We start from the raw sequence: 13,095 nt of genomic DNA on the forward strand, positions 1-13,095 counted from the left end.
TTTTGGCATGTTAAAGGTGAGAAAGACAATCCCTAGAAAGTGAGTATGTAACAAATGGTATCAGTATGTCTTAAAATTAGAGCACATGAGTAAAGTTGGTATGTAATCATATTGGCTATAATATAAATAGGGTCAGAATTGGGGCTTTGGTGTAAAACTATGTTTATCTGTATCTGCAGGGCTAAGGGACTTGTGTGATGTCACCTAAATGTTATTCCTAGCTTGTAACCGCATTTGTTGTGGGCTCTTATCGCCCCCTCAGAGCCCTATAGCAGGTCCACCAAGAGATCTGGCTCAAGCTAAAGGCCCTTTATGAGACTGGACCTCCTCCTGAGCCTCACCCGCTACCAACTGAGTAAAGCGCCACCACAACTTATGGTACTGCGGGCACAATACCAATCTATCCCTACCGATTCTCAGTCAGAATCAAACTAATAAGCAAGGAGAACCACGATTGGTTCTCGAGTTACCTATCAGAAGGGGGGAATGAAGGGGGGGAATGGCAAGCTTATTAGGGCCCAGCTGGTCAAGAACTCTAACCACCTGGGAATGCTTAACTCTAACCACCCCTAAAATGCCTTGAACCCTGAGCCAATCAGATTTGTACCTGTGTCCTAATCTTGCTTGCTCGAACACCTGATTGTTGTAACTTTGTTTTTTGCCTTTATAAGCCCTGTGTAATCGCAGCTTGAGGCTGCCTCCTAACCTCCGCTGTGTCGGGTAGGACAAGGCCTGGGCTGCGGCCCTGCTTGAATAGTCTTGCCTTGCTATTGCAAAAACAAAAACAAAAACAAAAACAAAACCTAGGTTGGATGTATGGTTTAAGTGGTAGAGTGCCAGGTAAGCAAGCAAGCCCTGAAAACTCAGGGTTCTGAGTTCAAACTCTACTAGTGCCTCCCTCATCAAAGAAGAAGAAAAAGAAGAGGAGGAGGAGGAGGAGGAGGGGCTGGAAATGTGGCTTAGTGGTAGAGTGCTTGCCTAGCATTCATGAAGCCCTGGGTTTGATTCCTCAGGCCAGAGGTGGTGCTGTGGCTCAAGTGGTAGAATACTAACCTTGAGCAAAAGAAGCTCAGGGACAGCGCCTAGGCCCATGTTGCGTACTTGTATCCTGCTGCCCTGTTTTCTTTTCTTCTCTCTTTGTTGGCAGTTCTGGGGCTCGAACTCCAGGGCCTGGGCACTGTCCCTGGCTTCTTTTTGCTCAAGGCAAGCACTCTACCACTTAAGCCACAGCACCACTTCTAGCTTTTTCTGTTTATATGGTGCTGAGGAATTGAACCTGGGGCTTCATGCATGCTAGGCAAGCGCTCTCGCACTAAGCCACATTCCCAGCCCCCTGCTGCCTTGTTGAACTGGTTTATTATCTCACTTAAGTTTTTTAGGTCCATGGTGGGGCTTGAACTCTGGGCCTGAGCCCTGTCCTTGAGTTCTTCAGCTCAAGGTTAGAGCTCTACAACTTGAGGCATAGCACCACTTCCAGTTTTCTGGTTGTGAGTTGGAGACAGTCTTAAGGACTTCCCTGGCTGGCTGGCTTTGAACTGCAGTCCTGGGATCTCCGCCTCCTGAGTAGCTGGGGTGGACAGGCGTGAGCCGCGGGCGCCTGCTGGGGATGGCTTTTGGAGATTCTCATTCTAATGGTGGTGTTGGTTATGTGGGCATAAATGTCTCTCACGATCTATCAAGTTTATCAGAATGTATCATGAGGTATACATTTCATTGTGTGTTAATTATGCAATATTTTAGGAATATGAACAATAAACCTAAAGACTTTATCCCAACATCAGTTAACATGGAAAAGAATCTTTTGCTTTGAACTCAGGGCGTCCAGCCTCCTAGGCAGACACTCAAGTCTGTGGCTTGTCCTGATGGTTCAGCGCCCGTGTGCTGTGTGGCCCGTGGCAGCGTGGCCACAGAGGGCCCCTCCGTGCCCTGCTGGCCATCGTCCGGCGCTGGGCCCTCACGCCGTGCCTTCCCTGCCCCATCAGTGCCAAGTGTGGAAGCCGGGAGCCCCCGTGCGCCCACGGGCCTGCTGTGTCCTCTGCGTCCTGCCCACAGCCCCCTGCTGGCATCCGGGCCCCTCCAGGCCCAGCCCGGGCTGCCCTCACCCACCGACGGCTGCACCGTCTCAGGCCGCTCAGGGGGGACCACAGCAGGTCTTCCCTGCTTTCCCTTTGCCTCCTGGCCCGTGCCCCCCCGCCCCCGCTTCAGTGTGAGCTGGCCATGCAGAGCGGGCCTCGGCGGTCCTGGGCCTCAGCTCTTCAGCCTTTTCCTTTCACCCTAACCCTCCCCGTCCTTCCACAGGCTCCCGGCGGCCCCGCCCTGCCCAGCCCAGACTCCATCACTGTGGTGACCAAAGTCCTTCAGCTGCTCCTCACCTGCCCTCCCCGAGGGGCTCCCTGGCACAGGGCGGGCAGTGCAGGGGGGTGGGTGGCAGGGGATGGGCACAGGGAGGGGTGTGTGTCAAGCAGGAGAGGGGCAGGGGAGGACAGGGCAGGGGAAGACAGGGCAAGGGGAGGACAGGGGAGGGGGAGGACAGGGGAGAAGGAAGACGGGAGGAGGAGGAGGACAGGGCAGGAGAGGGGGAGGACAGGGCAAGGGGGAGGACAGGGCAGGGGGGACAGGGCAGGGGGAAAGACAGGGGAGGAGGACGGGGCAGGAGAGGAGGAGGACAGGGGAGAGGCATGGGGAGGATAGGAGAGGGGCAGGGGGAGGACAGGGGAGGAGGAGGACAGGGCAGGAGAGGGGGAGGACAGGGGAGGGGCACGGGGAGGGGCAGGGGGAGGACAGGGCAAGGGGAAGACAGGGGAGGAGGAGGAGGACGGGGCAGGGGCAGGGGGAGGGCAGGGCCCGGGACGGCCACAGGGGGGCAGCACAGCCGCGCCGGGGCCTGGGAGGAGGAGGCCGAGACCAGGGCTCCGAGGTCACCGAGTCCTCGCCGGGCCCCGTGGCGGGGAGCCGGGGTTCCGAGCTCCGGCGTGGGCCGGGTCCCCACCGCTGCGGGGTCGGAGCGGCCTCCGCCGGTTGCGTGGGGCGCCGTGGAGTCCCCCGCGTGGCCGCTCCTGGCGGACGTGGACGAGGGAGGCGCAGACCCGGCCGTGATCCGGGCAGACGACAGCTCGACTCCGCGCGGAGCTCAGCCCCGCGCCCCCTCGCGGCCCGCGCCGGGCGCCGGGGCGGGGGCGCCGGGGCAGGCGGGGGGCGCCGGGGCGGGGCGGGGGGCGCCGGGGCGGGCGGGGGGCGCCGGGGCGGGGCGGGGGGCGCCGGGGCGGGCGGGGGGCGCCGGGGCGGGGCGGGGGGCGCCGGGGCGGGCGGGGGGCGCCGGGGCGGTGCGGGGGGCGCCGGGGCGGGGTGGGGGGCGCCGGGGCGGGGGCGCTGGGGCGGGCGGGGGCGCCGGGGCGGGGCGGGGGGCGCCGGGGCGGGCGGGGGGCGCCGGGGCGGGGCGGGGGGCGCCGGGGCGGGGTGGGGGCGTTGGGGCGGGCGGGGGGCGCCGGGGCGGGGTGGGGGCGTTGGGGGGGCGCCGGGGCGGGCGGGGGGCGCCGGGGCGGGTGGGGGGCGCCGGGGCGGGGGCGCTGGGGCGGGTGGGGGGCGCCGGGGCGGGGTGGGGGGTGTTGGGGGGCTCTGGGGCGGGGGCTCTGGGGCGGGGGGGGCTCTCTGGCGGGGTGCGGCCCTGGGCGGGGCGGGGGCCGTCGAGCCGAGGCCCCCGTTCACCAGAACAGCTAGGCCTGGGCCTGGGTGCGCGCGGCCCTGGGTCCGGGTCCTGACCCGGCCCGCTCCCCGCCCTCCGGGTCCTGACCCGGCCCGCTCCCCGCCCTCCGGGTCCTGACCCGGCCCGCTCCCCGCCCTCCGGGTCCGCCCCGGGCCCGGCCCGCTCCCCGCCCTCCGGGTCCGCCCCGGGCCCGGCCCGCTCCCCGCCCTCCGGGTCCGGCCCGGCCCGCTCCCCGCCCTCCGGGTCCGCCCCCGGCCCGGCCCGCTCCCCGCCCTCCGGGTCCGCCCCGGGCCCGGCCCGCTCCCCGCCGGCTCCTCATTCACGTGGCCGCTGCTGGCCGGGCTGACCACGGAGCGGGCAGAGGCCCCGCGCCTGCACCGAGAAGACGGCGGGGCCGACACCGGTGGCGGTGGGGGGCGGAGGGATGCCCGAGCGGAAGAAGGGAGGCGGGAGGGCGGCCGCGCGGACCCGGCCCGACGGCCTGGCGGGGCCTCGGCGCGGGGGTGGAGGCCCCCCGACCTCGGCCGCCCCGCCTGCGGCCCGCACCCTCGTGCCCTGGGCTTTGTTTGCCCCGGCCCCCAGGGTGGGGCCGCCCTTCCTGTCCCTGGAGGCCCCCAACGCCGAGACCCGGAGGCCAGGGACACGGCCCCCTCCCCACTGCTGCTGCCTCCCGGGCCGGAGGGGGGCGGTCTCCAGCCTTGCGGGCACGCCGCCTCTCCAGCCCCGGTCTGTGCGCACTGCCTTTGCACCCCCCATCTCAGGCGCACACTTCCCACCTCCTCTCCTTGCCTGGGGGGGGGAGGGGACAGTCTGCCACGCACGCCCTTCCCTCTTCCCTGGCTTGGGTCCCACCATCCTTTCCTGGCCCCCGCCTGCTGCCTCTGTGTACCACTCCTCCTGGCTCACCAGTGGTAAACCCTCCTGAGTGCAGTCAGGGGCAGGGGACAGATGGACAGGAGGACTGGGCACAGCATCTGGAAGAAGGCAGGGGGCAGGCCCTGGCCTCCCTCCTGGTGCCTCCTGCCTGCAGCTTCCTCCTGTCCTCGTGGCTTTCTGGCCAGGTACGCACGTGCAGATCTGGACCGCCGGGCAGGTGAGGACTTGGCCAGGAGGAGGCTGCCCAGAGGACTCCATCGGCCTGGATCGGCTGATAGTTGGGGCCACCCCTGTTCAGCCAGCCTACTGGCCACCAAGCCGCTCTCTGGGGGACACTGCCCAGCTGCCCATGGTTCCCGTGCGCTGCGAGGCTGGGGAAGATCTCAGGCTTTGCCCTGGCAGCCTGTCCTGGCCTCCGCACACCTGGGCCCTCTCCAGGGGGAAGGGCGCCGTGGCTTTCAAGTGTCCCCGCTGTGGCCTAGTCCCCTGCATGCCAGGGAAGACGACAGAGCAGCACTTGAGAAGACAGCAGGGCCCGTCGGGGCTCCACCTCAGCCCTCCTCCAGAAGACTGCGAGTGGGGAATCCAGCCAAGGCTCTCTTCAAATGTGTTTCAGAAGAAAGAATTCAATGTGCTGGGAAGCCCTGGACTTCTCCTTGGTGAGAGGATGTCAGCACCCCCCCAGGTAAGATGATTCACGCTCCCCCACAGGTGAGAGGACATCAGCTCCCCCCACAGGTGCAAGGATTTAACCCACACACGCACAGGTGAGAGGATGACGCTCCCCCCCCATAGGTGAAAGGATGTCAGCCCCTCCACACACACAGGTGAGAGGATGCCACCCCCCCACAGGTCACACAGGGTGGAGAGGACATCAGCTCCCCCCACAGGTGCGAGGATTTAGCCCCCACACACAGGTGAGAGGATGTCACCCTTCACAGGTGAAAGGACACAGCCTTCCCCAGGTGAGATGACATCACCCCACACACACACAGGTGAGAGGACACCAGCCTCCCCCAGGTGAGAGGACGTCACCCCCATGCACAGGTGCGAGGATTTAACCCCCCACACGGGCGAGAGGGTGTCACCCCTCATGCCTGCTTGGTAACTGGTTTCCACGCTTGAGGTCCTTCATGTCCTAGAAGTGTGCAGGGCAGATGTGACAGCAGCTGAAACACACTGTGCAGTGGCCCCAGCCCGGTCCCAGCCATGTCCAGGTTCTTGTGGCAGCTCCTCTGTGTCCACCTGGTGGGGCAGCCTCTAGCTGACCTAGGTGGGCTTGCTTCATCCTGCCTGGGAGGGGTGGCCAGCGCCTGCCCTCAGTCTTTAGCATGGTAGCACCCACCCAGGGCCTAAGGACTGGCTCGGGCAGTGGTGGGGGTGAAGGTGGAAGGTGGAAGGTGGGGGTGAAGATGTGACCTTGCAGGGTGGAGGGCTGGTCGTGCCTGAGGGACAGCAGTCTGGGACTAGGAGAGGCTGAAGCCTGCAGGGGTCTGAGAACCTCAGGAGGAAAGGCCTCACTTTATCTTAGCAGCTCAGCTTTCCTGCCCTTTCTCTGCGATCTCTTTGCTGGTGGCTACTGTTCAGGATATCATGGCCCTCTCCCTGCACCCCCCTCCCCGGGACTGCCCACCACCCCCCCCCCCCAGCAGGTTGCCCCTGCTTTTTTCCTCCTCCAAAGGGAAAAGGGGTCCCGCAGTAGACTCAAAACATTGCTCACTCACCTCAGGACAGGGACCCTGAGCTTGCGTTCTTGGGGCTGAGGGCTCTGTGCCCTGGGGTAGCTGGCTGCAGGCCTGCCTGTAGGGGCCTCTCATGGTCAGAGAAACTGTGATGTTTCCCCAGTCTAAGGAACCTTTTCTCCGTAGGTGAGAGGGGAGAAGTGTGGCCTGGTTCTCTCGGGGGACCCAGGTTCAGTGGGTGGGAAACAGGAGGAGCTCCCCCTAGGTCTTCCCACTTGGAGATCCTGGCAGTTTTGCCAGGAGCCAAAGGGGCTGCGGCCATCAGCTCTAGGGGCCCTCAGTGCCTAACACAGGCTGCCCAGCCCAGGCCCCAGGTTTCTCACAGTCCTGTTTGGGGCCAGCTTGGATGTGGCGGTTGAGCAGGCGGGGTGCCCATTTACCGGGCTCTGTCATTAGGTAAACACAAGCCAAGCATTGTGCAGGTAGCGTTGGCAACAGTACACTGCCACCAGCCCAGTCACCGGAGAGGGTTTCTATCTATGACTTTTGCCAAGACCAAGAATGAACAAACTTTTATTTTAATATAAAAAAGACCAATGAAAAATTTATTTATAAATTTTTCACGCTGGCTACAAGTCTCTATCGTACGCTCAGGAGTGTCCTGCAGACTTCATCTGCACGTAAGTCATCAACTCCGACCCATGCAGCTTGACATGAGCCTAGGAAGTCTTAACATTAATTAACATAATTAAAAGGCATTTGCATGTAGAAAAAATATACAGAACTCCTCTTGGAGTAATCTGTGCTTGTTCCACTGTCATCTAGTGTCTCCACATCTAACTAGTCTCAACTGTTTCCTAAAAAGGCCGCAGAAGAGGCCATGTATGACCAGCCCTGCAAAAGGCCTCCACCCACCTGTGTCCTCAAGTGCTCCCCATTTTTGCACGCAGGGTCAGCAGCACTTCTATGAAGGGGAAACCTCATTTAAATTTGAATAATTCAGCCTCCCTTTATTTCCCAGGATCAAAACAAGAAGGGGTGTGGGGTTGCATAGAAAATTGGAGCCACAGAAACCAGGAAGGACTGCATTCAGGGAACAGGGGGGCCCCGGCCCCAGCGCCCCCCCACCCCCCCCCACCCCAGGCCCGGTCCTTCCCTGCGGGGGAGACCAAGGGAGGCGCGTGGCCCTCCCTCACTGAGCAACAGCACGAGAGGTTCAGTCCTTCTAGGTATTTTATAAAAAAATATAAATATGGGTACACACAGCCTTCACAACGCTGGAAACAACGCCCTTTAAAATTGGTTTATAACCAAGATTCAAAAAGTACACCTAAAACTTGGGCTTAAAATATGTTAATATTTTATATTGTCATAAATGTTATGACATTTAATCGTGGCAAATCCATTTACTTTTTTAAAAAAGTGTGCAACCGACTGTTAACTAAACTCACTGGGAAGGGGTACCGCCCTCTCCTCCCCGCGTCCCAGCCCGGGAGCCCGCTCGGGAGCCGGTGGCCTCGCACGGGAGAGGGGGAAGGAGGGAGGGAGGGAGGGGGGGAAGGAGGGGGGGAGGGAGGGAGGAGCGGCCTGGCTTCCAGCACTCGCGTGGGGTCGAGGGAGCGGGGTGGGCAGGGGGAGAGGGGAGGAGCGGTGGGGAAACCGTCGGGCTAGGCGGTATTTTCAGTGCAACCAAGACGTGGTAGACTCAAGTGTCTAGGCTTGGGGCTGGCGGAGCGCCCCCCCCCCCCCCCAGCCCTCGCGGACAGCCCCCGCGCACAGGCGCCCCGCGCACAGGCGCCCCGCGCACAGGCGCCCCCGGAGGGGTAGGTGGTCCCGGAGCGGCGGCGCCGTCGTCGCGCGCGCCGGCCGCGGGGCGGACGGAAGCCGGGCGGGGTCCCCGCGGGCGCCCGCCGCCCGAGCGCGCTCCGGTCGCCGTCGGGAGAAAGCGGAGGATCCGGTATCTCGGGATTCCGAACTCGCGGTGGCGAGACTCGGATTTCAAAAGCGGCCGAGCCCGCCCCGCCCCCCCGCGAGGCGGTGGGAGGGCCGGGGCCGGGGGAAGGCGCCGGGGCCCGGGGCGGCGGCGGGTTCCGGGGCCGGGCCGTCCTCGCGGTGGCCGCGGGCTCCAGGCGGGCACCGAGGTAGTTGGCAGGAAGGGTCGGGAGGCCGGCGCGGGCCGGCGCGGGCCCGGCGGGCATCACCGGCCGCTGGCCGCGTACTTGGCCTTGGTGATGAGATACAGCACGATGTCCTGGTGGCCGCCGAACGCGGCGATGTGCAGCGCGCTCCAGCCGTCGCGGTTGGCCAGGCGGATGTCGGCGCCGAACTTGACCAGCAGCTTCACCAGCTCCAGGTTGCCGTCGATGACCGACTGGTGCAGCGCCGTCTGGCCCTCGGGCCCGAAGGAGTTCACGTTGAACTCGCAGTTGGTCATGTTCTGCAGCAGCGTCTGCAGCTCCTGCGTGTTGCCTTTGCGCACGGCCTCCTGGAAGATGCGCTGCGTCGGCGGCGCCGAGCAGGTGGACAGCTCGGCCTGGCTCATGCTGCCGCCGGCCCGGGCGGCCTCAGCGCGGGCCCCCGGCGGGCTCGGGGCGCGCCCGGGCGCATGGAGGGCGCCGCGGCCCCGGGCCCCGCACGCCAGCCCGGCGCGCTGCGGGCGTTGCGGGCCGGGGGCCTCCGCCGGGGGGCCCCCGCCGCATTCAGCCGCGCCCAGGCGAGCGGGCGGGCGGGCGGGCGGGCGGAGGGGTCGGGAGCGGCCGGAGCCCGCGACGCGCCCGATCGCCGTCCCCGGAGGGCTCGGCCCGTGCTCCCCCGCGGCCCCCGCGCGCGTCCCCAGCGTCGCCGTTCTGGGTCGCCCGCCGCGCCCGGGCTCTTTTTTAGCACCCGTGTATTTGCATAACAATGGACTCCCGTGACGCGCGCCCCCCCGGAGCCCGCCATTGGGCTGAGCCCGGGCGGGGGGCGGGGCCGCCGGCGTCCGGGGGCGGGGGCCTCGGGCGGCTCGGGGGCGGGGCCTCGGCGGCTCGGGGGCGGGGCCTCGGCGGCTCGGGGGCGGGGCCTCGGCGGCTCGGCGGGTCGGCCTCGCTCCGCGGCCGGGGCGCGGGGTCCCGGGCGGTGCCGGGCGGGCGGCGAGGCCCGCCGCCCCAGGTGTCCCCGCTCGGCGCCGCGGGGGCCGCTCGCTCGGGGCCGCCACCTCTGTCCGCCGTCTCCAGCCCACTCCCTTCCTGGCCGTCCAGGGAATCCGGGCTCCGGGGGCAGCCGGCCCGGCCCCGCCCGGCCCGCGCCGCCCGCAGGGGCCCTGGCGCGGGATCCGCGAGCCTGGGGAAGCGGCCTGGGGGAGCGGCCCGGGTCCCGAATTGCCCGTGTGAGGGGGCTCCGGCCCAGCTGGATGAGCCTGGGGTTCTCCGTGGAGAGCGGGTCGCCTTCCCATCGGCAGGAACCAGGGACCACGGGGCCTGGCGCGTATCCCCCCCCCGCCCCCCGCAGCCCCAGGTGTGAACGGGGCGCCGGGGCCCCAGCTGCACAGGAGCCGGGTTGAGTACACAGCCCCAGGTGTGGGGCCCGGGAAAGGACCTCCATGGAAGGGAATGCTGAAATGACTCATTTCTAAACAGGAACCCCCCTTTTATTGACCGGCTCTCAACAGCGGGCTGGGAGGTGCTAGCTGGGGAGGCAGGCCCCATTTACAGTTTACAGCAGCCTGTGGTGGCTGGAAATTAAGGAGGAATTCTTCAGACTCCCGGGAGCAGGAGGCTAGGGCACGTCAGGGCTTGATTCCTTCTGAAGTGCGTCTGGGAATCCATGCCGGCAACTCTAGGCCTCTGCCGGGAGACCACCCTGCCAGGCCTAGTGTGGGGTGCTCCTGTCCCCAGACTCAGTGCCCGGGTAGGTAGCTGCTACAAAGCCCCTCCCCCACCCCACGACTACCACGAGGGTAGTGCCCCACCCTGCCTACCTGTGCTCTGGAGGGAGCACTGCCAAACTGGCAGGAGAACCTGAGCAAGCCTCAGGGACTAAGGCCTCACTCAGGCCGGACGCTGGCTGACCCGTTTCCCTGGGGTCCTCCTGGTGGCCTGGGAACCCCAGTCCCTCGGCATGCAGCTTCAGACCCGCACTTGTCTTCTGAGATTCATAGTACATCTGCTTCTGCTTGTGTAACCCCAAGCCCACCCATGCTTCACTGCTTATCCCAACAGCTTTTGGTGCCCCCCCCCATGGGTTCTCCCTGCTGGGGCTCAAATGGGGACATAATCTACAGCCCGCATCTTTGCCAGTCACCCCCCCCACACACACACACTCCGATATCAGAAGCCCAGGTCTGCCCCTGGAAAGCCAGTAGGTCCCCAGCCAGGCCCCTGCCCAGGTGGGCTCCGGCTGAGCCTGAGCAAAGCCTGGGAGAAAAGTGCTGCTCACACCCGCAGCAGGCGGCAGACAAAGGGGCCTGTGTGAGCTAAGTGTGGGAACCCCAGGCCTCCATGGGCCGTGAAATCAGCGGCCGTCCTGGCGAGGGCCGGTTGGCTCAGCCAGCCCTGGGTGGGACGGCATGGATGATGTGGCAATTCCGTCCTGGTGAGAGCCTACACCGAGGTCACTGCCCTGGGTCAGGAGCCGGGGGGTCAGACCCGCATGGCCAGGATGCCACCACCGTGCTGTGAGGACTGGGGCCCACACCGGCTCCCCCTGGGGCCGCTCTCAGTCCTGGTTGGCTCTTGTTTCCCTGAGACCACGAAAGGCAGTTTTGCTCCCACTTGCTCCGCTGACACCAATTCCTCCCGGAAGCTGCCAAATTTGAGGTTGGGGAGTGGGGGCGCTGGGGCCCCGGTTCCTAGCAAGCAACACCAAAGTGTTTACTGAAGGACACAAACAAAAGGTGGACATTTGTTCCAGATGCTGCTGGGAGAGAGGGAGCGGAGGGCATCCTCTCGGGGTCAGCCAGGCGGCGTGGGGCTCCAGCGTGCCGGCAGCTGTATATGTGACCCAGTGCGCGGCCAGCTTCTGAATCTGTGACCCTTGGCTGGGACCTAGGGAGGCTCCAAGCTGGACTCGGGCAGTCTGAGGGCACACTGACCACCAGCCGGCCTCTCCAGAAGGCAACAGTGAGGACCCCTTCTCTGCGTAGGCACTCCCTTCTCTCTTCCTTCCCAGGGCAGCCACAGGCAGCTGTGGGGCTAATGCTTGTGCAGGGCAGAGTGGCGAGTTTTCTGGGATCCGGTCTGGGGAAGTCTGGGTGAGGCAGCAGGGACAAGCTAGGAGGGCCTGAGGAAGGACAGCACAGACGGGGCAGCTGGCCAGAGCCGGGCTGAGCTTGCGGCCACCTTAAAGGCACTGAGCAGGGGAGGGCGGCCAGCGGGCAGGGGAGGAGGGGCTTCCAGCTAATTCATTAAAATGTGTCGGGGAGCGTGGGAAAGAGGAGAGTGTTTCTTCCCAGCAGCCCAGACACCTGGTAGAGGGGCTGAGCAAGAAGAGGAATCAAATAACAAACACTGGCCCGGCCAGCACTGGCCAGAGCAGGGGAAGGAGCCGGCAGGAACTGCCGCAGACGGTCACTGTTAGGAGAGGAGACTCCTGCCCCGGGCCGGCCGCTGCCGTGGCTGCCCAGTCGCTGGGTCACCATCCCGAGCCCAGGGCACTGGCCTCTGTGGCCTTGCCTGCCTATGGGGCTGGCCCTCGTGCTGTGCTTGGGTCCCGACAGGCCAGGGCAGGGGGCCCCAGCCCCCCACTCTGCCATCTCTCAGTCCTGTTCTCCCGCTCTGGGAATGGAACCTGGACAGGTTGCTGGGGCCAAGCGGCCGGCTGCAGCTTCCAGCGCATGACTGGCTCTTTGTGGCTGGGGACCTCAGGGAGGGTGGCAGAGGGAGGCTTGGTGTTGCCTGAGGTCTTCGCTTCGGAACGGGGGAGTCTCTGGGGCCTGCAGGTGCTCCCTGAGCGGGCTGCAGTGGGCACTCCTCCATGAGCTGTGGGTGCCCGTTGCCTGGAGGCTCCTCAGCCAGATCAGCGCGGCTGCGCTCAGCGCTGGGTTCCGCTTGGGCCAGGAAGCAGAGGAAAGGGATGTGGGGGGGGGGGGCGTGTTCCTGGGGGCTGAACAAGGAGACCAAGCTGGAGCCCAGGCTGAGTGCTTATGGAAGCCCCCCCGGAGGCCTTCTCCTGACTCTCCTCCTCCCTCACCTCTGCTCCATCTCTGTGATTCCCTGCCCCGTCTGGCACCAGCACCCTCAAAGGACCTGGGGCAGTCAGCAGTGCTACTGGGGCCTCAGCTTCCTCCAGGGCAGAGGCAGTGGGTGAGTTACAGGAAGGTACCCACAGGGCACGCCTGGGCCTGAGGAGGACGGAGGACCGCCGTCTGGAAAGCTCCCACCATGCGGAGGGGGCTTAGGTGTGTTGTTCAAGTACTAAGCAGACAAACAGCCACACCACTTGTCATTTTCCATTTTCTTTTTATTGCAAGTGGGGGGGGAGCAGTTCTGGGGCTTTGAACTCAGGGCCTGAGCACTGTCCCTGGCTTCCTTTTGCTCCAGGCTAGCACTCTGCCACTTGAGCCACAGCGCCACTTCCGGCTGTTTCTGTGTATGTGGTGCTGAGGAATCGAACCCAGGGCTTCATGCATGCTAGGCCAGCCCTCTACCGCTGAGCCACATTCTTAGTCTCCCCGCCCCCCACCCACCCGCCCAGCTTTTCTTTCTTCTTCTTTTTTTTGCTCAAGGCTAGCACTCTACCACTTGCACTTCTAATTTTTTGTAAGTTTTTAAAATTGTTATTATAAAGGTGGTATACTGAGAGGTTACAGTTGCATAAGTCAGGTGAAGAAGACATTTCTTTGGACAAAGTCACCCCACT

General features: G+C 64.5%; 1 protein-coding gene across 1 annotated transcript; it reads right to left on the minus strand.

The window, feature by feature from the left end:
• Positions 1–8,067: 8,067 nt before the first annotated feature.
• Positions 8,068–8,826, minus strand: LOC125345298 (NOTCH regulated ankyrin repeat protein). Its single transcript, XM_048337518.1, has one exon. It carries the CDS (start codon positions 8,801–8,803, stop codon positions 8,459–8,461), a length of 345 nt encoding a protein of 114 aa, XP_048193475.1. The 5' UTR covers positions 8,804–8,826; the 3' UTR covers positions 8,068–8,458.
• Between the last annotated feature and the right edge of the window lie 4,269 nt (positions 8,827–13,095).

This window comes from Perognathus longimembris, unplaced genomic scaffold, assembly GCF_023159225.1.
Source record: "Perognathus longimembris pacificus isolate PPM17 unplaced genomic scaffold, ASM2315922v1 HiC_scaffold_5472, whole genome shotgun sequence".
Lineage (NCBI taxonomy): Eukaryota > Metazoa > Chordata > Mammalia > Rodentia > Heteromyidae > Perognathus > Perognathus longimembris.

What these genes read in the sequence shown, in the direction of transcription:
- LOC125345298 (XM_048337518.1), bottom strand. Translation starts at nt 8,803, where the DNA reads ATGAGCCAGGCCGAGCTGTCCACCTGCTCGGCGCCGCCGACGCAGCGC.